Here is a 26588-nt window from a genome sequence, read left to right on the forward strand (position 1 = left end):
AAATACAGGACACAGGCTTATTGGGAGTATAAAAATAGGACTTTTTTTTTCTCCTCATAATCACATCAATTATCAAAGAAAAACAGTATGTAACAAAAATACAAAGCTCTGGTGGATTTTTTTTGTCTGTTTTTGTTTTTTTTTTTGCCCCCCACCCATCCCTCCCCAACAGCCGATTCCCAGGGAGCCCCTGGCTGAAGCCTGGATGCTGTCCCTGGGTCGCCCTGGGGCTCAGGAGAACCGGTGGTCTAGGTCCCTCTGGGGGTTGACCGAGTACGAGTAGGCCTTGCCCAATACCAGGCGGTCTCGCAGCAGCTTGAAGAAGGCGTAGTAGTTGCTGAAGAGGATGAGTGCCAGTGAGATGGTCTGGTGCCACTTATCAGAGGACATTAAGGAGTACAGCTGGTAGACGATGACAGCGCCCTCCAGCAGCAAAAGGATGTTGAGGATCCGCAGGGGTTTGCTGAAAAAGAACTGCCCAGGAAAGAGTAGGCATGGACTGGAAAGTGGGCTCCAGAAACCTGCCTCTTGGAAGGGGGTTCTGGGTAGGCCAGTGAAGGGGTCAAGTTCTTGGGCCCCATGCAGACTTGGGTGGGGAGGAAGACTTCGTAGGGTTGGGCGTGGACCTTGCCATCTCTCTGCCTTTGTTTGTGGTGTTCCTTCTGTCAAGACTACTGCTTCCCACAGAAGCTGTTTAAGATCCGGATCAAAAAAAACAAAAAAAAGATCCGGATCAACTTCCACCTCCTCCCAGAAGCTTTTCTTGAGAAGTCCTGCTTGTTCTCTCAAACTTTTGCTGGTCGAAAACCAACACCTTATTATATGTGACTTCCTGGGTACTGTCAGGCCTGAACAAAGTAGAATCTTATGACAGAGGCATGGAAAGTTATTATAGACTCTACAGCCTGAGTCATTTACTATTTCATGTGTAGCATCCCCCGCTAGGCCGGAAGCTTCCAGGGGACACGGAGACACATCACTCTTACCTGGTGTCTACAGGGCAAGGTAGAGTGTAGAGACTAAGAAAATTTTTCTGGTCAGTTTAAAAGAATGATCGATGTCCAGGGATCTTGATTCTGCAGGGGCCAAGGTACCTAAACCTCAAGAGCTGATTATAGGATGGCAGGAGAAGTGCCAGGAAACAGGAGTCTGAGAGACCAGCACGCCAGGCTCAGCTCTGCACCTGACAAGCTGCAGGACCTTGGGCAAGTCCCTTCCCTGCCTGAACCTCAGGTTTCTCTACTGGGAAAAGAAGAGGTTAGCCCAGATCAATGATTTCTCAAACCGTGTTCCTCAGAGCCCCAGGTTCCAGGAGGTCTTTTAGGGGCTACCACAGTGGTAAGCAGGAAGTGAGGGGAGTTCCAACCCTTTCAAACAGAGCAGCGCCATGAAGTCCTATATACTGAACTTTAGTTTGACTGAGTTGGAAAAAAGGATTTTGACAGTAAAATAAGTAAATAAAATGGAAACCACCAGCCCAGATGATTTTGAGCAGCCCTTTCCATAGTACTGAGTCCATGAGCCATTACCATTAGTTCCCAAGTTTCCCAGTAAGGCACCCTTGGAACAAGTTAAACTCTCTAAGCTGATTTCAGTACCTGAAAACCAGGACAGCCCTGGTATTTCTTTCATACACAAGGTTCTGGTGAAGACTGAATGGGAGGGTGCATGGGAAGTGTTTACCACAGTGCCTGGCACACAGTAAGGAATGACTAGTGTAATTATTTTCACCACCAACAACCCCTCCTTTTGTTGTATCATCTTTTCTACCTCCACCCAATGTTTTCAAAGATCTGGTACCAAGTGAGCTACAGTTATGAAGGGATCATTTGTATGGCTGTCCTTGGGCTGCACATGTGCATTGTCTTCTTTTGGATTTGGGAAATATTGAAAATAGCCGCCTCTTGCTATGACATCGCCTTCCTGCCCCGCTGATCCTCCTGCCCTCTAGATCAGGCCCCACCCCTCCTTCCCAGGGGAGGAGACTCACGTGGAACCGGAAGTGGGAGACGTCGGAGGGGATGGCCACGTTGTAGTGGCCCACTGCTTTGTAGACGTTCTTGCTGTGCTTCACCAGCACGCCCTGTGGCCACATGCATTCTTCAGTCCACCTGGAGGCACAGCCCGACAAAACTCCCTTACGCCCAGCTCACCCACACAAGGGGATGTGAGAAGACTGAGCATGGGGTGACCACCAGGGCTCTACTCCCATTTCTATCACTTAGACACAATGACTTTCCTTTTCTGCGTCTTAGTTGCCTTTTCTGTAAAATGGGTAACTGTAAGAAATTCACTGCACTGGGAGTCGGAAGGTTTAGGGCTGACATTCATGTCTCTGAGGGATTTCAAGAAAACCCTTTTCCCTCCCTGGGGTCATTTTCTTCATCTAGCCTCCCATCAGTCTCACCTCTAGCCTCCCAGCAGTCCACCACACAGCTGCCCGAGTGGTCTTTGTGAAACACCAAGCCAAGCCTGACTAGTCTCTCCTCAAAACCCTTTGAAGGCTTTCCGGTGCCCCTGGAGTCAAGTCCCCAACAATGTGTTATGGCCTCCGAGTCCCAGTGTGGCCTTCCATGACCCCCACCACATAGCACCTGCTCAAGCCACCCAGAACTGCCTCTAGTTCCTCCAGCACTGCTCCTGTCTCTTCATAACGTGCTCGCTCCAGCTGGGCTGCTCTTCCAGATGCCTTATCCCACAGAGTTCAGCATCTTTTAAATGCTCCCTGAATCTCCTGCTACCGGTCCACTTTCCCCAATGTGTTGTCACTTATTTATTTCCCTGTATCCCTCACTAGTCTGGGAGCACTGAAGGGGAAGGCATGGTGTCCAGTTCATTTCTGTGTCCTCGGAGCATGCCACAAGGCTTGGCACAGAGGCGCCCCAGAGAGCATGTGAATAAGGTTGTGGGACCAGTGAATTCTCTTCCATTGTTCTTTGAGATCTCCCAGGAAATCTAAGGGTCCTGGGCCAGAGGACTGAGAATAACTGTCCACAAGAAGCTCAATCTCATGCTCCTGTCCTGTTGATTCCTTCATGTAAAAAACAGTTACCATGTCATACGCAACAACATGGATGAACCTCACAAACAATATGCTGAATGAAAGAAGCTGGACCCAAGAAGAATGTCTACTGTATGATTTAATTTACATGAAGCTGTAGAATAGGCAAAACTAACCTATGGTGAAATGAAATGAAAAGATGGTTGCCAAGGGGAGGGGGTCATTGGGAAGGGCCATAAGGAAATTTTCCGAGGGGCTGGAAATGTTCTGTATCTTGATGGGGGAAGGGTTACATGGGTGTGTATATCTTTATCAAAACTCAAGGAATTGTACACTTCAAGATCTGTGAATTTCACTGTATGGAAATTCTACCTTAAAAAAAGCTCACATACAAAAAACACAAAAAATTTGCTGTTGGACCTATCACAAGCCAGGCATTTGCCAGGAGTGAGGAGATGGCCGAGGGCTTGACAGACAAGGACCCTGACCTCCAGGAGCTTTAGTCTTGGAATGACAGGCAAGTAACTAAGCAAACACAGCAGAGGAGGAGCACAGGCAGGGCAGGGACACTGAACCTATCCTGGGTGGTCAGGAAAGTGTTCCTGGAGGACGCAAAGTGCTAAACGATGAATAGGAATTAAACAGGAAAAGAAAATTGGAAAGGTCACTCCACGCAAAACATGCATCATAGGCAAAAGCCTGCATACAAAAGTACATATAGGGACGTCCCTGGTGGCGCAGTGGTTAAGAATCCGCCTGTCAATGCAGGGGACACGGGTTCGATCCCTGGGCCGGGAAGATCCCACATGCCGTGGAGCAGCTAAGGCCGTGTGCCACAACTACTGAGCCCATGCGCCACAACTACTGAGCCCATGCACCACAACTACTGTGCCTGCACTCTAGAGCCCGCGAGCCACAACTACTGAAGCCTGTGTGCTTAGAGCCCATGCTCTGCAACAAGAGGAACCACTGTAATGGGAAGCCCGAGCACCACAACAAAGAGTAGCCCCCGCTCGCCACAACTAGAGAAAGCCCGTGCGCAGCAACGAAGACCAAATGCAGCCAAAAAAAAAAAAAAGAACATACAGAATTGGAGGATCCGAAGAGGTTGGGTCTGGCTAGAGCAGAGTATGAGTTGGGGCATGGGAAGAGACAGAGCAGAAAGGCTGGTAGGAGTCAGTTCATCATGGGAAGCCACGTGAAGGAGCCTGGATCTTACCTGAAGACCATGGTGAGCCATGGGCAGGTTTATCCTCATATTCAGCCATGTACTCTCTTTCTACTCTCCCCTGCCCTCAGAGCCTTAGGCTAAGCCAAGCCCCACTTCAGCCCATTTGGCAATATCCATCCACTCTCTGGACCACCTGGACAGAGCCTGAAAGGGACCCTGACTGGCATGGAGGGCCAACATCAGGAGGCTTGGCCTCTGCGGCCTGCCTTCGCATCTCTGTGCGCCTACCCCTACAAACCTGTCCTAGGGGCCTCTTCTCGGCTGGGCCTTGTGCTGGGCCCAAGACTCAGATGTGATTCAGAGATGGTCCCAGCCTTGAGGAGCTTCCAGTCTAATGGGGGAATACAGGCAGGAAAATTAGCATAACCGGGGTAAAAAGACGGTGATGAAGGGCTGTAGAAATGCTAGGCACCAGGAAGGATGGGTCAGGCTGAGGGGAGGACAGCCCAGCCCCTCAGGGCTCCTGAGCAGGGTGACTTCTGCCTCTGCTCTGAGTGCAATGCCATCCCGCAGCTGGGCCTTTCTCACCCCCCTCATCCTAACTCTTTGTGTACACGGCTATCACCCGCACCAGACTGTAATTCCTCAAGGGGTCTCGTCTTAGCCATTTCCTCCCTGTGGCTTTTCTTCCCTGGCCAGGGTATGTCATCAACTAACACAGCACCATACCCTGTTACCAGACTGATGTTTCTAAGGCACACCTTGGAATGGGTCCCTCCACTGTTCAAAACCCTCCAGAGCTCCCCTCTGCCTATAGGTCAAAGTCCAAGCTCCTTTGTCCAATACACAGCACCAGGCCTGGGACAGCTTAGGTAGAAGTAAATTCTTTCTGAAAGAGTAGATTAGCCAATGATTGGATGGATGAGTGAGTGGAAGGAGGGAAGCAATGAGTGAATGCATGAGCAAATCAGCCAATAAGCAAGTACCTAAGTCAGTGAATGAGAAAGTCAATGAGTCTATGAATTTACCACCTGCCTTCCTCCCATCTTCAAGACCCTGCAAGTTACCCAAGGACAGGAGACATGTCCTTCCTGGGCCCTGCCATATCCCACTCTGGCCACAAGGCCTAGCATACAAGACATGCTCAATAACTATTTGCTGATCGAATGAATGAGTTGATGAGCAGGGAAGTGAGTGACTCCAGACACTGACCAGGGGGGGCTGGGGTCGAGCAGAGAAGGGCAGACTCACGGGTGCTGCAGTACATTGGAGCACAGTGCTGGGTCCACCTTCTGCCAGCAGCCCAGGTGGGCAGCGGCCTTATGCAGCAGGTCGCAGTAGCTGGCAGGCAGCAGGTGCTGCATGAGGATCACCGAGGTGCTGATGGACACCAGCAGGAAGAGCTCGCAGGACCAGCGCTTGTCATAGTAATGTGTGTTCTGGGGGCAGCGGGAGGTGGGTGAGACCTTGGACACCCATAACGGCCTCACTCCCTCCCCCATCCCTGATTCCATCTGTCTCGGAGATCAAGACAGCCCTAGAGAGACCTCGGGGTGGCCTGAGACGAAGGACTGAACACCTAACAAAGGTGGCTTGATCATGGGCTTAAACCCTATGCCCACTACTCAGTTTTCTACAAAGAAAAATTATTCCCACTCTGAGCCAGAGAACAGGCTCTGGGGTTCAACAGAAATGAGTTCAAATCTTGGCTCTGCTGCTTAGTCACTATGTGACCTTGGGCAAGTCATTTCACTTCTCTGGGCTAGCTTCCTCATCTGTTAAATGAGGATGAGAGTAACCACCTCTGAGAGGCGTGAGGAGGATTATAATACTCATCAGAGCTCTAGCAGGTTGTAGGTGCCCAACGGACATGAAGTCCTCTCAACCCCCAATCATTCAGTGCAGCCCATCCTCAGAGAAATGTGTCAAGCCAGCTGGGGAGGTACCTTCCCACATGGCCATACAAGCCAGAGAGAGAGCACAGGCCTTTGGAGTCACTCAGATCTGGATGAGTCCTGCCTTTCGAACTTAATGACAAAGCGGGACACCGTGACATGCCTGTGCCAAAACCGCCACACTGAAACACCAAGTCGCCGCCTTCCGTTACCAAGTATTACAAACAACAATGCCATGTCCCCCTCGCTGGCTGGGGGACCTCGTGCGGGCCACGTGCATTCAGCGAGCCTTGTTTTTTCCACTCTAAAATGAAGGCAGGAGTCACTCTGGCCCTCAAGAGCACATATGGGAATCTCATCAAGAGCAGCAGAGTTATTTATGCAAGCAAGAGGGCTCCTGGGGGGCAGGCAGCAGGGTGAGGCCCCTTTCCTCCCTGGGTCAAGCTACGCACCTTCACGAACCAAACAGGCACAAAGGCCACGTAATAGGCGCTCAGCATGGAGCTGACCAGCACCTCCTTCATGCGCCAGTTGAAGTCCATCTTGAGGAACTCCACCTCACTGCGGATGAGGCTGGGCGACAGGCAGCAGGCGTGGGTGGGCATGGCGTCCGGGCCGTACAGCTGCCTCGTGTGCTGCTTCCACGTCTCCCGCAGTGTCAGCAGGTAGTCCCGGCTCCGTGCCAGGCCACTGACCGCCTCCCGGGGACCCATGGAGGCCATGTGGCTGAAGAGGTTTGTCTTGCGGAGGTCACAGTTCAGCTGCAGGAACGGAATGTACATCCCAAACCTGCTGGGGAAGACAGTGGTGAGGGCAGGCCTGCGCAAGGGCCAGGATCCCAACTCTTAACCACCAAGGGAATCTTCTTTCCTCCTGGGCTTTAGCTCTCCTGGCTGTTCAGAGGGGAGACTCTACCGGTCCCTCTAGCCATCCAGCCTCCCAGCCAATGATCAGTCATTCAACCCATGTATTAGCACTAAGTGCATGCCAAGCATTGTGCTGAGCGGCAGGTATACAGTAGGAAGCAAGACACGAGTCCCGGCCCTCACAGACTATTGCTGCCCAGCAGTAATCTTAACAGTCCACATTCACTGGGCACAACCAGTGCTCCAGATACTGTACTAAGTGCTTTACATGCATTCTCTTCTTTTGTTTCTCTTAACTCTGTGTTAGGTACTGTTAGTTTGTGCCCTTTTCAGCTGAGGAAGCTTTGACTCAGACAGGTGGAGTGGAGTCCGAAAGCTCACACAACTAGTAAGGAAGTAATAGAGCTGGGATTCAAATCCAGAACTGTCTGGCACCGGTGATCAAGACAGATACTCAGCAAATACTACAAGTAATTCATTAATTGAAAACATACATGGGGAAGAGATATGGGAACATATGTATATGTATAACTGATTCACTTTGTTATAAAGCAGAAACTAACACACCATTGTAAAGCAATTATACCCCAACAAAGATGTTAAAAAAAAAAAAAAGAAAATATACATGGTACCACAAAGGAGAGGTAGACATTGTCATGGGTGCACATGGGGGCAGCTCTGTAGCTTGCAGAGGAGGACAGTTCAGGAACAATATTTATTGTGTGTCTATTATGTGCCAGGCACTGAAATGGGCCCTTGAACAGTACAAACCACTTCCCCTGAGGAGTACCCCTAGGTCAGGGCTGGAGCTAATTAGTTAAGAGATAGAGTGTGTGGCTGATATCATTTAAGGAGAAAACTAGACAGACCCACAGCCCAGAAGAGTAGATCATTAAAGTGGGTAAGTGCCAAGCACAGTACATGGAACGTCATGATAGGTGCTCTTGACAGGCATTCCTTGTTTTAGCTTAGGGCCTCTCAATTTCCCCAGGCTCTCAGACGTAGCTCCAGAAGGGTCCCTGGGCTGCTGCCAGGAGCCAGACCCAGTGAGAATGCTACATTTTCTTATCTATAGTAATGTTCTCTTTCTTTATTCTGAACTTCCAGGAAGGGATATATGAGTGTTCTTGGGCACTCATATAATTAGCCTCTTTGGGTTTTTGCTTTCTGGCCTATAGAATGGGAATGCTTCCACTTCTCCTAGGGTAAGGTTCAAGTAAGATAACTTAGAGAATTCTGGTCAAGAGCATAACCTTTGGGGTCAAATAGGCTAGGATTAAAATCCCAGCTCTGCCACTTACCAATGCTGTGATTTAGGGCAAGTTATATAATCTCTAAGAGCCTCCGTTTCCTTAACTTGCCTTAAGTTACCTAGCTTGTACTGATTCTCTACGCTCAGTCAGGCATTATGCTAGTGTTTTTATAAATACTCTCTTTTAATCTTTGCAACAATGCCCAGCATGGTGTCTGGCCTAAAGTAGATCAATACAATTTTGTTTAGGAAAGAAAGAGGTCAATGATTCTGTGGGACAGAAAAGAACACTGAAATGGGATTCCCAAAACACTCTTCAGGGCACTTGGTGGGAATGAGGGCGTGGGGCACCTACATGAACATACAAGGGCTTCAGACTCAACCTTAAGGACAAGTACTTAAGAATCTTCTTGGCTTTCCCACTAAGAAGGACTGCCGATACAATTAAATTATTTGATAACAGCGAGTAGCTGCTCTGACAGGTCACAAGTTAGAAACAACTTCACATGCAAGATGGCAGACCCTCTTTCATCCTCTCCATCCTAGATGTGACAGTATCAATGTAGAAAGTAAATAAATAAAAGTAGAAAATAAATCCATATCAGCAAAGAGAATGGGAGTGAGGGTTATCAGTACGTAAGTGATTCTGACAAATTTACACAGCAGATGGAAACATGTTGACAGATGAGGAGGTCATCATCTAGAGTAGCGCAGTCCAATAGAAATATGAGAGTCACACATGTAATTAAAAATTTTCTAGTAGCCGCATTAAAAAAAAGAAGAAATTAATTTTAATACTCTATTTTACTTAACCCAATATAGGCAAAATATTATCGTTTCAATATATAATCATTATTTATGAATGAGATATTTTACTTTCTTTTTTTCTATTAAGTCTTCAGAATCCAGTGTACGTTTTACACTAACAGCACATTTCAGTTAAAACTAGCCTATTTCAAATGTTTAATAACAATAGGCAGCTAGAAGTTACTAAACTGGATAGCGTAGGTCTAGAATGTGCCATGAGAGGGTTACAACGGGGGTAGGAGCTTATCTGCCCAGAGTGACCCAAGAGAGACTGGCTTGAACTGGGCACATTTGATAGAGGGTAGAAGTGAGAAGCAGGGCTGAACAAAAGGGATTAAACACAGATCTGTATTCATTTATGAGTCACTCCCTTTATTCTCCTACAAACCTGACACAATCTGCCCTGAAAGATTCTTCTCTAAAGAAACTGAATAAACTGAGGAGAACTGAGGTCTCTAATGGGGGCACCCTACAGTAATACCCCCCTTCCCTTTCTGGTCTATGGGTGCACACAGCTTGACAATTAGCACCTCACTCACTCTTCCTAAAGCAAAGTCTACCAGTCAGTGTGCCCTGCCCACATACTTAGAATTCCCAGTCAAACCTCCCATTCACGTATACAATGGCAGAGGGAGAGAAAATGCATTCCAAGCCACTCAGTCCTCCACTCTTAAATGTAAACAGACAACCAAAGAAACTATCTACACTTAGTAAACTAGCAGCATGAAACAGAAAAATTGACCTAGTGGAAAGACAAAATTGAGGGAACGTAAGAGATCTTTAAAACAAGAACAGAATGCTATGAGAAAAGAACAATCAGAAATCCAGAAAGAGGACTTAGAAATGAAAAATATGATTGCTGAAAAAAATCTCAATAAAAAAGGTGGAAGATGAAGTTGAGAAAATCCCCCTAAAGATAAAGTAAAAAGAAAGAGAAAAAGATAGATAGAGAAAGAGAGAGACAGAGTCAGAGAGAGAAAGAAAGAGGGGAGGGAGGGATGGAGGGAGAGGAAGAAAGGGAGAAAGATGAAAAGTATGAGGGAAAATATAAGAGAAACAGATGACCAATCTATGAGGTCTACCATCCAATACAGAGAAGTCCCAGAGAGAACAGAAAAAATGGAAGGGAAGACATTATCAAAGAAATAATAGAAGAAAATTTCCCTGACCTGAAGAAATACACAAGTCTCCAGGTTAAAAAAGTCCTAGAGTACTGATAAGATGAATGACAAAAGTTCCATATCAGACACATTCTTGTGAAATTTCAAATAATCAAAAGATAAACAGAATGCTCCCAAAAGCTTTCAGAAAGGAAAAAACAAGTCATCCACAAAGTAACTGGAATCAAACTAGCATCAGACTTCTCATTAGAAACACTGGATGCTAGACACAATGGAGCAACATCTTCAAAATTCTGACAGAATATGAATTTGAACTTAGAAATCGACATTTGGCCGAACCATCAATCAAGTATGAGGGCAGAATAAAGACATTTTCAGACATGCAAGGACTAAGACTGTATATACCTCCCATATACCCCTTGTTAAGAAAATTACCTCATAATGCACTCCAGCAAAATAAGGGAGAAAACCAAGAAAGAAGAAGACACGGGATCCAAGAAACAGTGGATCCAACCCAGCAGGGCAGGAAAGGAAGTCCCAGGCTGAGAGCTGTATAGCAGGCTTAAAGAGCAACCACTCCAGACTGGAGCAGGAGGATGGAGGGCTCCAGGAGGGATGTCTTTGGAGGGAAAAATGGACTCCAGGCAACAGGTAGTATGACTGACAGGCTGGATAAACTTGAGGATATGTTGAAGGCCCATCATTCTTTTGTCAACAAGAAAAAAGAAAGGCAATTAGAAACTCCAAGAAAAATAAAAAGCTATATAAGAAAGTTACAATCTAAATATGAAGCAAACTAAAATGTGGCATGGTTTTAAGCAATTGATGGAATATAAGAAAAGAGAAACCATTTGACCTTGACACTAGGAACATTCTTTTTTTAAGAGGCCCAAGATTATAATTCAGTAAATATAGAGAAGGAATATCATCTATGCACACTACTTGGTCCTGCAGTGAATAATATTTTCATACTCACAATAATATCAAGGCCACTTATTGGTTTTTAATTTTTAGAATTAGCCTTAGACAAAGAATGGAAGACTTAAATGTGGCTATATAGGAGAATGTGAATGTCAAGCATGACAATATAAGAGTACAGCTGCCAGGAAGTGATAGGAGGAAGAGGGGAGGAAAAGCCAATGGACAGGGCTCCTAATATTATGTTCTTACATAAAAGGGATTAAGACACTGACTATTGTTGATGGAATAAAAAACACAGGCATACTCATATTATTGAAAAAGAGGCCCAACAGAAAATTAAAAATAATAACAATTATCAAATACTAGGAACAGTACGGATAGAAGGTGAAGTAAATCTTCATCTGTCAATGCAGGGAATCAATGTATATGTGCATGTGTGCGTGTGTACGTGTGTGTGTGTGTGTGTGTGTGTGTGTGTGTGTGTGTGTGTGTGTGTGTGTGTGTGTGTGTGTGTGTGTGTGGTATGCTTGTATATGCAGGATATATAAGAAACCAGAAACATGGCGGTTACCTCGTGGTGGTTAGGTTCCCTTCCTTCTAAGAGTGGAAGGGAAACTGGGTAGCTGGGAGACAGGAGTCAAGGGAAGAATTTTTCATTCTATGCTCTTTTATCTGTTTTTCAGTTTTAATGATGTGAACCTATTACCCAATTATAAAATCAATAAATAAATGTGTAAAGAAATAAACAAAAGCATAAGGATATTAAAATTATGGAGGTAACTCAGAGAACACTTAAAACCAGAAACAGTAAAAGAGGTTGCTTTTGAGAAGTGGGACTAAAAATCTGGAGGGTGGGATTAAAGGCTGTTTCTCATCATAAGCTTTTTTTTTCTTTTGGCCACACCACACCTCGTGGGATCTTAGATCCCTGACTAGGGATTGAACCCACACCCTCAGCAGTGAAAGCATGGAGTCCTAACCATTGGACCACCAGAGAATTCCCATCATCAAGTTTTTTAGCACTATTGAATTTGATTTTTTTATGATATATGTGTCTTATAGTAATAAAAATTTAAAGATTAAATAATATAAAATAAAGCAAAATATGAACACTGGGTGATGTCTGAGTAGTCACCAGAAAGTGTCAAATTAAGGCAACTGTTGACATTTCTAATCAGTACAACCTTGGAGGGCCATTTGTTGATATCTATCAAAAATGTAAAACATAGCTTTTGGTGCAATAATTCTACTTCTGGGAATCTGTTGTACAGAAATTTTGGACAAGTGTGCAGAGATGTATGCAAAAGAATGTTCCCTGCCTCATTGTTTCCAATAGGGAAAAGCTAGAAACAACTCACAAGTCCACCAACAGAAGACAAACAAAACCAATTGTGAAAAGTCAATTCAATGGAATACTATGAGGCCATTTAAACAACTGAGGCAGACCCATATATACTGCCATAGGAAAATATCCAAGTTATATGACTATGTGAACGTGTAATAAATTATACATTATCATGCATAGAGATTAACCCTATTTTTCTGTTTTTAAAAAATGTATATGTGTGGGTACTTGCACAGAAAAAATTTAGAAGGACATGCTGCAAGATAATGGTTTTCTGGAGGACTGAGATTATGTGGGACTTCCATTTACTAAGTTAAAAGCTTCTGTAAAGTTTAATATTGTTACGTGACACATGTATCACTCTTATAATTAAAAACTAGTTATAACTAAAGCAAGTGTGATTTGGCTCCTACCATGACAGTGACCTTTTGATCACGCAGGGGAGAGACGAGTGTCCAGTTCTGAAGCTTCCCAGGGAACAGAGGTGACCCAGCCTGAGGAAGTTCATGACTCAGAAAGCCCAGGGCTTGGGAAATGACTGTTAATGCCCAGGCAGCCAGCAGCCTGCCCCAGAAACAGCCAGAGTGGACATCTTGCCAAAGCTCTCCCCAATTCTAGTCTAGAAAGGGGCAGGCCTGTGCTCCTCCCAGACACTATCTTTCCATCCTCAACAATCTGGGTTCTGGCAAGACGGAGGAAGTGAGTGAGCAAAGCAGACACACAGACAGACATACGGATATGCATGTGAAGATACACACACACACACACACACACACACACACGCTTCATGCACAGACACCCACACAGAAACATGCGTGCACCCAGGTGCTTGCAAGCATACATACCTGGGGGAGGCACCGAGAGACTACATAAACACTAAGATATGCAAAGAGACAGAGAAAGAGAAAGAACCAGAGAGAGAGGAAAGGAAGAGAGAGGAAGATGAAGCCCGTGCATACCCCCTCAGGAGCTGTGGGATATACACTCAGATCTGAGTCCCCTTCTGACCTCCCCCTTGAGGGCACCTTGGGGAAATTATGCCTGCCGTCTCAGTTTCTGCTCCTGCAAAAGAAAGCTAATCGTCCTGATCTCAGAACGATACTGTCAGACAATGTGAGAGGGTACTGTTGCTGCCTGCCTGTGAGTCTACTGGGTACGGGGGCCCAGTGCCCAGCCACACTCAGGGCAGAGGTCAGGAACACGTGCTGGGCAGTGAGGGGGTGGAGTGAGGGGTACTCACGGATAGCAGAGGAACAGGAGGTTCAGGAAGGAGTAGGTCCTGAAGAGGTGGATGAGGGAGCGGCACAGACTCCAGCCTGTTGCCGTGAGAACGGTGAAGCGGGTGAGGAACAGCATGATGGAGCGAAAGAGGGAGACCTTCCCCCTCTGAGAAGCCTGGGTCAGGGCGAGATAGGACGGGATGGGGCCTTGGATGGAGGTCATGGGGGCTGTGCCCAAATCCCACCCAGCATGGCCCGTGATCCCGCCCGGGGAAACGTGGGGCAGCAGGCTGGGCAGAACCTGGCAAGGTGAATCCTTTCCCTCGACGCCCAGGAAACTCCAAGAGCCGATGGGATGTAATACTCTTCAACCAAGTTCAAAGGGAGCCCCAAGGAAATGCCTCAGGGTTGAAGGGCTGGGCACACCTCCTTGGTACCCCCATGGGTAAAGGGGAGTCCCAGAGTTCCCCAGCCAGCCTCTGGGACCCAATCACCTCCTTCACGATGGACCCAATGAAGCGGCGGCCCAGAACAATGGTGGTCACCATCAGCAAGTTGAAGTCGATCAGGTGGAAATTCTGTCAGGGGGCAGAGGCTGGGGGTCACGTGGGCCCCCTGCCCATGTACGGGCTTTTCGCATACCCACCTCCCCCTGCCCAGTCCTTTCCATCAGGACTGTCCCCACTCTCTGACCTTCATAGGCCTCCAGCTGAGTCAGACCAGGAAAATACCTAGAGGAGTAGAACAGGACCCAGAGGAGGAAAGTGGGACAGTCCCTGGAGACAAGAGAGTGGTGTGTGAGCCCTCTTGCTCTGATCACCCATGCCCCTGCCCCTGCACCTCTCCTTCTGCACAGAGCTCTTTCCTCTCCTTGAAATAGCCATGTATGCCTGTGACTCACCTCCCCCACAGGACTTAAGACTCTGTGCTCCTTTAGACAAAATCTGAGTCAGATTCATCTCTGCTACCATTACACTGTGTAGTGTGGTGCTGAGCACACTAGGGGTGAGCGTTCAGGAATCATCAGTTTCCTGTTCTTTTTATACCTCTCATGCCCAGCATGAGGCCAAACACACAGGGTTCTGCGTAAGCTATGCTAAACTAAAACCAAACATGTCACTCACACACACACACACACACACACACACACACACACACACACACACACACACACACACACACACAGCGGGTCCTAGCTGGGCACCTACCAGGGAGGTGTGGGAGGGCGGGTGGGAGGGCGGATACCACCACACTGTCTTGTAGATGTTGATGTAGTGGACGAAGAGGGCTATGAGCTGGCAGAAGAAGAGCTGCAACTCAAACAGAATGCTGGCCTGAACTGGCAGCTCGGGGATCTTGCAGTGCTGCAGGGGCACGACCGTCTGGGTGGCCAGTGGGGGGCTGGAGAGGCCCGTCCCAGAACTGCTCCTGGGGGTGGGAGGGAACAACATCAGGAGCTGACCTGAGAACCCTACCAAGAAGCACTTCTGGGGCACAGGATTGCAAAGCAGGACCAGAAAAGCAGTTTAGGGTAGGGATGGAGTCCTCCTAATCCTGCCTGTCAGACAAAGGAGATGACAGAGCCTTTTCCTATTCATAAGCTGATTCAGTCTTTCCAACATTCCCCAGGAAGGAAAGAATTATTAGGTCCACTTTACAGATAAAGAAAAGGAGGCCCAGAGAGGGGAGACAACTTGTCCAAGCCACCAGCAAATCAGAAGCAGAACTGTAACTGCAATCCAGGCCTTCGGGTTTATTACACTATGTCCCCCTGCCATCTGTCCCACTGACCACCCTCTGGGACTTTTCTGCTGCTCCCCACCCTTTAAGCTCCCATCTGGCATCTAGGGTATCACACCCTAGAGCCCAGTCAGGGAGAGCTTTGTCCAGATTGCTCCTGAGAGCCCACAGTGAGGCACAAGAGACAGAAAGTAGTTTACCTGGTGCGGGAACGGACACTGGTGACTGATGCGCTGGAAGTGTGGCCCCCACCTGAGCCCCCAGAGGATCCTGGCTCACAGAGTGGATTTCGACAGTAGGATGTCCTGTTGGGACCTCTTCGTCCTCCTGCAGGGCTCGACATAAGGTAGATCCTCAAGCCAGAGGGCATATATCAAGGATAACAGCAATGATACTGGCTGCCAGTTACCTGCTGTCTCATTTTGTCGCTCAGTTACAGAGACCCATGATCTGGCCCCTGCCCACCTCTTCCAACTTATCTCCTACCATTCCCTGCCTAGCCCCCATGCTTCAGCCAGCCTGGCCTTTCTCTCTTTGAGCAAACCAAGCTTATTGCTACCTTCTGCACTTGCTGTACTCTCTGGAGAGCCATTCCCTGCCATTTTGTAAGTATCTGCCCCCATAACTCTCTATCTTATTTCTATATTTTTTCACAATTCACTCTTCATCTTATTCATTTGTTAACATATTTACTGTCTATCTTTCCCACTGGAATGGAAGGCCAGTGAGGTCACTATCCTGATCTGTCCTTTTCACTGCTGTATCCCCTCCTCCTACCACAGTGCCCAGCATGAAGTAAGTGCTCAATAACTGTTGATGAGGGAATGAATCCGGAAAGGTTCCACAGATTGGTAAACTCAGTTTACATTGTGTCACAGGTAGTCTGGGGGTCTGGGTCCTGCGCTCTTAGCGCTGGTGTACACTGCTCCTTTCAGATACTACAACTCCCTGTAGGCTTACAATTATGGGCACCCTTGAAGTTTTTTCTCCAGGACCCAAGATCCAGCTCAGTGGGCATCCTGGACTCTCACAGTCAGGACCCAGGGCCTGAGCACAGTGTCAAGGGAGAATGGTGTGGTTGTGAACCCAAAACTTGGACCTGCAACCTCTTTTTCTAGGCTTAGCAGTCTAGCCCAAGCTCCCAGGCATCACCCTGCACAAAAGTCCTGCACAAAGCTCCAAGGCACCACCCCAGTCCCAGTCAAAGGTATAGCCTTGTTCATACCTTCTCATGGCAGCAGAGCAGCCTCCACACACACACACCCCTTGCCCTAGCTTCTCAGCCTGTAAGTTTTTCCCACACGTCTCGGAAAAGTTCTTGTCCGGGAGCTCTGCCCCAAACAGCCCCCAGCCCCAAAGCTCTGTTCATGCACTACTGTACCTGGCTTAGAAAATCCCACACAGGCACCCTCAGTCCAGATGCTCTGCCCACACCCACTCTCCTCTGTTTAGAAGCTCTGCACCCACATAAAGCCCCTCAACCCAGAAGCCCCGCCTACACACAATTGTCAGCTCATAAAACCCGCCCACAAGCCAATAAAAGCTCTCTGCCCAGAAGCCTCGCTCCAGAGTGGGCTCCCTTCTTCTGGAAGGTCTCCTTCCAGGCCCACCTCACCAGTACAAAGCCCCTACTGCCCAGAAAGTTTGCCCCTGAACCGGGGCCTACATCTCAGGAGCTCCGCCCTTAGCACTAAGGCCGCGCCCGCCGCTAAGCCTCGGCCCACTCTAGCCCAGAAGACTGGGTCCTCACCAAAGCCCCCAAGGAGCCTCCGCATTTGGAAGCCCCTCCCACCGCTCCGATGTCCCGCCCCCACAACAGAAGCCCCACCCGCAAAACGACAGGAGGGGGCGGGGTCCCTCTACGCCCACATCCCCTCCCCCTCCCCTCGCCGGGATCCTGTCCGCGTGGGGGAGCAATTAGCAGCTTGGCCGTCCTAACCCCCGAGCCCGCCCGTTCCCGGGCCGAGTTGGACCCGCGCCGCTCACCCATCTCCTCCCCCCGGCGCTCTCCGCTTCGCCGCCGCAGCTCCAGCGGGCAATATGTCGGAGGCGACGGCGGCCGGGAGAGGACTAACCGCCGCAGCCCAGTCCCCTGGTATCAGCTGCGCGCTCCCGCCTCGCCGCCAAATTTGCATACAAGGCGGGCTAGAAGCTGGGGGCGCGCTTCTTAAAGGGGCCGCTCGGACCAAGGCAGTCCCGCGCGCTCTTTGTCTCGCGGTCCCCCACGCGTTTCCTGCAGATGCTGCTGAAAAGCCCGAGAGGGAGGGGAACTCACCTTCTTCTCTTACCTTGCGTGCCTTCTCCCAGCACCTCTTCAGGGCCGAGGGAGGGGGCCGGAATAGCCTCTCGGTTCCTGCATCCATGAGTGTTCCTCCGGCGCCTCAAACTCATCGCGTCCCAAGTTGGGCTTTCATCTTTTCTCTTTGGCCTTATTGCTCTTAGGTCCACCCCAATCAAAACCTGGGAGTTATTTCCCCATTTCCTTCTACCCCCACATCCAATCTTCCACCTAGTATTGCTGACCCTAAGTTCTAATTATTTATCACATCTGACCCTATCCGTCTTCCACCACCTTAGTTCAATTCCTGATTCTGCCAGTTCCAAGACTTGAAATCCTGTTTCTTGCTCTTTACTGGTAATATTCACCTTATAGGCCTTGGTGGCCTATAAGGTGAAATAATGCATGTAGAACAGAGTCTGTTTTTGTTTTTTTCAGAGTCTGTTGTAATTAATGTTCGCTGTCATTACTATCATGATACATGGCAAGCACTTAACACAGAGGAAGCACTCGATAAATGAGCTGCTACTAGCAACCGTTATGATTTCTTCCCTCATAAGACCTATAAGACGTCTCAATCGTCTGGTACCTCCGTTACTTAGCACAGTCTTTGGTACATAATAGACAACAATAGTTAATTAAATGATTTAGTAGATATTTAATTAATAGATACTCACAGAGCTTACAGTTAAATGGGAGGAGATGGATAAAAAAATTAGTAAATTCTGCAGTATGTTAGAAGGGAATGATTACTGTGGAGGAAAACAGGAAAGGGGGATGGGAGGTTGCAATTTTAAACAGGGTAGTCAGTAGGCTTCATTGAGAAGGTGACTTTTGAACAAACACTTGAAGGAAATGAGTGAGTCAGTGCTGCAAATGTCTGGAGAAAGCGGGCAGTCCAGGCAGAGGGGAAAAGTCATTGGAAGGGCCCTCAGGTACAAGCATGCCTGGTGTGTTTAAGAAACAGCAAGGAGGCCAGTGTGGCTTGGAATGGAATAGACATGAGAGTCAGACATGAGAAGGAATGGACCTGTGGCTTTTACTCTGAATGAGGTGGGAGCTAGTGGAGGGTTTGTACATCCATTTTTTATATTAATTAATTAATTAATTAATTATTGGCTGCATTGGGTCTCCATTGCCATGTGCGGGCTTCTCATTGCGGTGGCTTCTCTTGTCGCGGAGCACAGGCTCTAGGTGCACAGACTTAGTAGTTGTGGAGCACAGGCTTTGTTGCTCCGTGGCATGTGGGAACTTCCCGGTGCAGGGCTCAAACCACTGTCTCCTGCATTGGCAGGCGGATTCTTAACCACTGCACCACCAGGGAAGCCACCTGAACTTCCATTTTTAAAGAATCACCAGCTGCCCTGTGAGAATAGACTGTAGTGGCACAAGGGTGGAATCAGGGAGACCAGGATGCTTTGGCAGTGATCTTAGCAAGAGATGTTGATAGTTTGTACCAGACTGGGTGAGGTGATGAGACATGGTTGGAGTCTGGATTTGAAGGTAAAGTCAACAAGATTTGTTGACAAATTTGGATAGGTGTGTGGAAGAAAGAGAAGATCAGGATTACTCCGAGGTTTTTAGCCTAGGCAAATGGAAATATGGAGTTTAACACATATACATCTATTATAGATTTTATACCAAGTCAGGCCTTCCTTTCTGGGGAAAAAGAGGCCCAGGGAGGGAGAATGACTGGGTCACAAAGCAGATCACAAAGCCTGCTTTTTCTTTTTCCAGCCAAGGAAAGTCTGGTTAGAAGAGCTCTTTCTGACCTCTTTGGAGTCCTGAATTTGAAGTGTATCTTGTTAATTACTGAATCCCCAAAGCAGCCTAACACCACCTGGCACGAGATAGGCATTCAGGTAGGATTAGTTCAGTTGAATTGAGGTAGTGGCAAACTGGCTCTTGAAAAGGCCAGTTGGGAAGGGAAGCTAAAGGGTTTCAGGAATATTCCATAGAAGACTGAGGCTGGGACATTCCTGGGAACTCATTTTAACTCAGGTCAGTAAACATTTCTGAGCATCTATTATATCTTGGGCACTGGGGATACAGAGATGCCACTCATCAGTGGGAGACAGAGAGGAGAATCAATAAATTATGACAGTGTGATAACAATAGCAGTATGTACCAAGTTCAGAGGTGAACGGAAGATGACTAACCCTGACGGGAGGTAGTCAAGAGAAGGCTTCATGGGAGAGGACATCAGAGCTGGTTTCTGAGAGACGAATAGGAATTTGCCTGTTATACTCCTCAGGGAGAAAGCAGTAGCTTGAGTCTGGTAATTGCCTTACTGGGGCTGGTGGCAGGGGACTGTCTAGCTGTGCATCTATTATATGGAAGGTACTGGACCTTGTACATGGCAAATACTCAGGAGACGTTTGCTGAATTGATTTGAGGGCATTTGTACAACCCAGGGTAAGAGGGTAAGGCCACTCAAATGGACCACTATGCATGTAACCCATGACCTGTGGTTCCTGCCCACCTTCTACAGGTTGACTACTGATTTTACCTGCCCAGCATCCATTCCTCTTTCTTCTGGTAAGAATACCAATTTTCCCTTGGGAATCTACCTTTCCTCCCACTCTCTCAGGCCATGTGGTTTAGTGCGGCTGCCTTACTCTGCAGTTTCAGTGTATGCAGATAACCCTGGCCTGACAAATCAAAGCATTCCATCCCTGCCACATCAGGCTACACTGACTGGTTGGGGTGAGGGTGGAGGTGTGTTAGTGACCCAAATTAGGCCAAATGAGATGCAATCCTGGGATCTTTGCTAGAACTACTGGGAAATAAATATTCCCCCCTCTGGGATGGCTAAGGAAATAAAATATAAACTTGAAGTTCTTGGTGGTTATCTTGCCACCTTTTGGGGGGAACTAGCTGACAATGAAAGAAACACAGAAAAGTCAAGAAGTCAGGGGGCTTCCCTGGTGGCGCAGTGGTTGAGAATCTGCCTGCCAATGCAGGGGACACGGGTTCGAGCCCTGGTCTGGGAAGATCCCACATGCCGCGGAGCAACTGGACCCGTGAGCCACAACTACTGAGCCTGCGCATCTGGAACCTGTGCTCCGCAACAAGAGAGGCCGCGATAGTGAGAGGCCCGTGCACCGCGATGAAGAGTGGTCCCCGCTCGCCGCAACTAGAGAAAGCCCTCACACAGAAATGAAGACCCAACACAACTAAAAATAAATAAATAAATGTATTTAAAAGAAGTCAGGAGACACTTTCTTGATGGCATCATTTGATCTAGTTATACCTGAAGCCTTTATGGACTTTGCTGTTAACAAAAAGCCAGTTTGTGTTTAGTGTCTGACAACTGCTACTGCAAGAATCTAGAACAATATACACTTCTCAGTATCTACCAGAAACGTCTAGGGCCTTAATCCTTTTACATCTGCCGCCTACAGGCTCCCTGGGAAAATAATCATAAGATGGCAGGATGTTGGTTAGGTTCTTGTCCTCTAGATCTGTGGCCCCACATCTCAACTGTTTTGTGACCTCGAAGCCCTCACTTCCCTCCTGTATGTCTTCATTTCCTGATTAACTTGCTCTCTATTGGCTCTTCCAGGAGTCTTGAGTTTTTGAGGAAATGCCACTGGCTCTAGGCCAATCATGTGTCATTGGATATCAGGAATTGGGATCTCTTCCTTGGTCCCGTTATTCTGGGGCCAAGGCTGGCAAGTCTGATCAGTTTTCACCCTGGATTATGCAGACCTCTGGTGGTACACAGCGGGGGTCCTGAAACCGCAGGATAAAACACAATACTGCTTCCTGGAGTGTCAGTTTTATTCATGGCAATGTAAGGCAATATTTTCAATATTAAAAGTGTAGTTATCCACAGCACCTTCTCTGAGCCAGACTTATATGGAATCAAATCCTGGCTTTACCACTTACTTGGTCCACGACCTTAGGAAATTACTTAACCTCTCTATGCCTTAGTTTCCCCAGTGTAAAGTGAGGATAGTATAACTCACAGGTGTAGAGAACAAGCTAGTGGTTACCAGTGGGGAGAGGGAAGAGGAAAGTGGCAAGATAAGGGTAGGGGATGAAGAGGTACAAACTACTATGTATAAAATAAGCTACAAGGATATATTGTACAGAACGGGGAATATAGCCAATATAAAGTTATAATAACTTTAAATGGAGTCTAGTCTATAAAAATTTCGAACCACTATGCTGTACACCTGAAACTAATATTGTAAACCAACTATACCTCAATTGAAAAAAAACTGAGGGTAGTATTAGTATCTATCTTATGAGATTATGATGAAGATTAAGTTAGTCTGTGTAAAGTACTTAGAACATACCCGGTGCCTGGGAAGTGCTATTTAAGTATCACCTGTTATCACCTGTTATTGTTATTAAAACATGGATATATTAAGTAACAAGAAAACTAATGTGAATTTAAGATCGGTGACTTTTGAAGAAATGTCACCTGAATCTCTGCCTCAGCTTCCCAGAGATTTGCTCTTTGGCCAGCAAGAATACTTACAACATCGAATTTTCACTACAAAAACCTACCAGAGAACCCAGATGTCTTCATGTTCTTTTAATTTCCTGGGCAATTCTCACTTCCACGTACGTTAGTCTCCCCATCCAACCTTCCACATCTCAGGGACACTCACCCACCTGTTCTCATCCAGACATTTGTTCTCATCCATGTCTTATAATATTTGGTTATTACAAAGATAATATATGCAAGCTTGAGAAAATCCTGCATTTCTTTAGTTTTTCAAAAATGTGTGGATTTTGGTATGTAATGTACTGTGTGGGGGTGGGGGCAATGAAGATAGAGAAAACAGCATGAGCAAAGGTCCAGAGGTAAGCTATGTTCCAGAAGAGTAAGTCATTTTGGCTTGGGAGAATGGAATATGGGGCTGGAAAAACAGGCTAAGTTCCTATCACTTGAGGATCCTGAACACTACAGGCTACATACAGTGAAGAGTTTGGATTTGATTTCACCTCTCTAATCCTGTTTCATCTGTAAAATTAGGGTAATTCTCATGTCATTGAATTGTTGTGAGGATTAATGACCTAGAGAAGCAAACATATGGCAGAGTAATCCTATATAGGAAATGGAATGGCTGTCATCAGGAGTTGGGGTCAAGGATTCTTCTTGGTATAGAACAATCCCATCTCTCAGGGCGGCCTGCAATTTAGTCTCGCTTGAGGTTATTATTTTATGCAATGCACAGCTAAGCCACCAGAGGGAGCTCGACACAAAGGAAGCCCAGCTCCCAGCTCCACAGGAAAACTGGTGGGCAGGGCTAGGCAGGGGATGTGGAATTCTGGACCCAATCCAGAGCTTCTCGATGGTAGGGGTAGGGAGTGGATCCAGGCGCCCCCTCTCTGGCCCTCTTTTGTTTCTTAGACCCATCCCAAGGAGAGGAGTGGGCATGCTGCTGCAAGCTAGAGTTTAGCAGCTATTCAGACTGAAGAGCTCTAGGATGGAGGTGGGGGGGTGTGGTAGAAGAGAGTGAGGGCCAAATCCAGTTTGGGGGCCTGAATTTCTGTATCTTAATCAAAAAAGGCTTTCATCAACTCTACTCATAAGGGCCAAACTCCTTAGAACACCGTGGGCCAGGCCAGGGAACTTCAGAAAAGGAGCTGGGGCTACAGCATGAGGAATGGGGGGCGGGGAGAATTGGAGGCAGTGCCACATCTATCAGCCTTTAGAGTGGCATCTACATTGCCCTGGGACCCCAGCATGCAGGTCTATCAGAAAGGGCTGTGGGACCTAGCTGCTCCAATCATGACTTACTAACCAAACTTGTTTCATCGGATTTTTACAAAACCTCCTTTGACTTACCTTCCCCACTTACAGTGATTTAAACAGGGACTTTTCTGTTACAGATGTTAAAATCAAGGCCCAGAGGTATTTAGCAATTAACCCAAGATCAAGTGGTACTCGAGGGCAAAGCTGGGCCTGGAAAGCAGTAAGAACGGCTCTGCGGGGCCCAGGAAAGGGAAGGCAGGCAGACAGAGCAACAGCCTTCAGAATCGCTGCTGCAAGCACTGGCTCTTGGCCAGACTTCAAACCCGCCCCTCAAGGGCCAGCTCTGCTTCTAGGCCCCAGGCTGCCGAGCCCCGCCTCCACACTCCCACCCCAGTCCCCTGAGAGTCCATCACCCCAGCAACAGCCAGAGAAAGGCCCAGCTAAAATATTTATGGCTCAAAACAGTCCAGAGGCTTTGGATGGGGGAGGGGGAAAAGCTGATGTCATCCCTTCTCCGCTTGCAGGCGAGGTGACTGACATGCAGGGCAGCTGGGTGGGTGGGCCAGGCCCACTAGGGTCAGGGCTCTCAAAGGAAAATCCCTAGGGCTGCAAGTGGTAATGGGAGGAGGGAGTATGTGATAAGACTCGACAGGTGACAGGGCTGGGTAAGAAACACAAGCCGGAAAAGAGGAGGAAGGACACCTAAGTGTTGAGCAGTATTTGGATAGACTCTGTGTGAAGTATTTCACACACATTTCAGTTGCTTCTCAGATGCCATTCAGTGGATTGGGACGATTATCCTACTTTTACAGAGTAAACAGGCCCAGAAAAATACACATAAGTGAGGAGCTAGGATTTGAATCTAGATGTTTGGCTTTGGCCCTTGTGGTCTTCCCTGTAATTCCATGGCTCCCAAGTAGGTATCCTGCATCTGGGGGTTGAAGGTAAGTCTGCCTAGAATCTAGCGCTGGCTTCTCAAATAGTGACCCAGGTTCTGCACCTCCATTTTTCCATGACCAGGACGCCATCTGATTCCCTAACTGCCCCCTGTCCTAAATTCCTCTCCTGCCTGCTGGACTGAAGCAGGTCCTCAAATGCTAAAGAAACTGGCCACAAGATGAGGCGTAGGTGACTAAGAAGTCAGGGAAAATGAAGCCTCAATGGCCAACTCTGGACTGAGTCTCAGTGCAGACAGACTGACAAACTCATCTCAGTTTGCCTGGGACTTTCCTGGTTTTAGGACTGAAGTTCAATACCCCAGGAATCTTCTCAGTCATGTAAAACCTGGATCGTTTGTCACCCTAAATAAATCTCTCAAACACAATGCTTTACTGTTTCAAAGTACTTGGTGGCTCTAAGAGGTACAAACAGGTCAAAAGCAGGGGCTATAGAGTCTGATAGCACCTTTCTTTAACCTTAGGCAAGTTATTTATCGTCTTTGAGCCTCTGTTTCCGCATCTGTAAAATGAGTATAGTGGATTGGAGGATTAAGTCAAATAGTACATATAAATGCTTGACATAGTGCCTGGTACAACTAAGCATTCAATAAATTATTAGCTATTATATATTTTAATCAATAATGAAGATAAAAATGGGCTTAGAGGTTAAACAACTTGCCCAAAGTAAATCAACCGATTTCAAGGTCCCTTTACTGCTAAGAACAGAATCCAAAGCTCATTAGAATGCCTCAGGCACAGTCTGGATAGGTCTCTCCAAACTCAGCCCTTCCCCTGGTTCCCTTGTTGGGATAAATAACCAGAGGGCATTGAAGGAAGAGTGTAGTATTAGAGGGGTCCCTAACCTCTCCGGGTGCTCAGTGTAAAACCAGCCTATGGCATTGGCCACAGGAAACCAGAAGTCTAGGAAAGGCTGACTTTCCAATCCTTTAAGAGAAAATGTTAGGATAAATGGCTAGCCCAATATAGCTGGATAGAGAGTGGGAGTTAGACAGGGGACCTCCTTTGGCTCTCTCCCAAAGCTGATAAAAGCTACCAGAGTGGGACTATTCATCACTTGACTGAACCTTTATTGAGCTCCTCAGTGCCAGATGTTTGCTGGGGAAGGGATATAGTCCAGAGTGAAGTGGGAAAAGCCCTACCCTATCCTTCAGGAGATCTTTGGACCTTAGTAATCAAAAATGAAGAGAAAAACAGGCTCCGAGGTTAAATAACTTGCCTAAAGTACCCGAACCTTCTAACTTGACTTTCCTCAGCCTGTTACAGAGTTGGTGACCAGCCACTCTCTGGGAGCCCTCTGCAAGTGTTCAAGGCTGGCATCCACAACACACGTGTGGTAGGGTGGGAAATAGGTGGTGGTAGGGTGTTCCAGCCAGTGCTGCTGGAGACTAAGGGGAAGCAGGCAAACTGGGAATGACACGGTAAGAGCTGCCAGTTTATTCACGTCTAGGAGGCCATGCTGAGGATACTGTTAGTCCCTTTCAATTCTTTAAAGTCCTAAGCAGGTTTAACTGTTAGCATCACAGCCCCCTGTAGCCCTAAGGACTCCATTCTGGGCCTAGGGACTCTTAGAGGATTCTGGGTGGCTTTCTGTGGGTAAATCAGACAGATCAAGAGGTGGGTGGGAAAAGACTGTTGATCTCCTCTCCTGGGTCTCTCTGTGCTCAGCAAATGCCCTCAGGCCAGCCTTGACACAGCAGGCGGCTCTCCTGGTTTCCGGGAGTCCTCTGATGCTGCAAAGACATAGGCAGAAAATTAAGAAGCATGAAGTTGCTGTATCGGGGGCTTCCCAGCCTCCCATTTGGCTGGTCTGCCTCCCTCACAACCTCCCCACCCCACAGCACAACCCCCGTTGCTGCATTCAGGACAAGGTTTTTAGGTACACAGGTGGGTAGAAAACAGAAGTCCACAGCCTATGAGCTCCTTTTGCTATCCGTCAGGCAATGAAAATGGAGACTCACACCTCACACCTCCCATCCTTGGCCATGCCTGAGCTGAGTGATCTGGGGCAGAATCACCTAGACCTTTGGGGCCTTTAACTATACAAGCTTTGGGGCCTCCAGCTATATTAAGGGGAAAATAATCTCTGCTCTCTCAGAGATGTGAAAAAGATAACGATTGACAAAGAGCTTTAAATCTCTTGAAAGAAAGGGAATGGGGAACAGGAATCTTCTCGTAGCTATTATTAGTACCTCAATCCTAGGCTCCGGGGTCCACCTCTTCTGGCCTTATGAGGGGTTCTTCCTAGCCCCCAGTTCTCGGCGTTATCCACAGGAGAGACACATCCTAAGCCTGGGGCACA

General features: G+C 47.5%; 2 protein-coding genes across 7 annotated transcripts in view; both read right to left on the reverse strand.

The window, feature by feature from the left end:
• Positions 1 to 90: 90 nt before the first annotated feature.
• Positions 91 to 20658, reverse strand: TMEM39B (transmembrane protein 39B). Of its 6 annotated transcripts, XM_033838856.2 has the most exons (9): positions 17326 to 20658; positions 15540 to 15666; positions 14808 to 15027; positions 14094 to 14177; positions 13620 to 13774; positions 6520 to 6856; positions 5424 to 5611; positions 1991 to 2111; positions 91 to 474 (listed from the first exon to the last, which is right to left on the reverse strand). In XM_033838856.2, the coding sequence occupies exons 1-9, from the start codon at positions 17327 to 17329 to the stop codon at positions 232 to 234; spliced, it is 1479 nt and encodes a 492-aa protein (XP_033694747.1). In that variant the 5' UTR covers positions 17330 to 20658; the 3' UTR covers positions 91 to 231. The 6 variants fall into 6 exon arrangements, with proteins under 6 accessions (XP_033694747.1, XP_033694740.1, XP_033694751.1 ...); XM_033838849.2 differs by lacking the exon at positions 17326 to 20658 and having other exon boundaries at positions 15540 to 16714; XM_033838860.2 differs by lacking the exons at positions 15540 to 15666; positions 17326 to 20658 and adding an exon at positions 14293 to 14375 and having other exon boundaries at positions 14808 to 14944.
• A 136-nt stretch (positions 20659 to 20794) lies between these two features.
• The window catches only part of KHDRBS1 (KH RNA binding domain containing, signal transduction associated 1), a 40141-nt gene continuing 34347 nt past the window's right edge, over positions 20795 to 26588 (reverse strand). The window contains exon 11 of the transcript XR_002176945.2: positions 20795 to 26019. The gene's annotated coding sequence lies outside the window, so the exon portion shown is untranslated. The remainder of the gene's footprint in view (positions 26020 to 26588) is intronic.

Source organism: Tursiops truncatus, chromosome 1 (genome assembly GCF_011762595.2).
Source record: "Tursiops truncatus isolate mTurTru1 chromosome 1, mTurTru1.mat.Y, whole genome shotgun sequence".
Taxonomy (NCBI): domain Eukaryota; kingdom Metazoa; phylum Chordata; class Mammalia; order Artiodactyla; family Delphinidae; genus Tursiops; species Tursiops truncatus.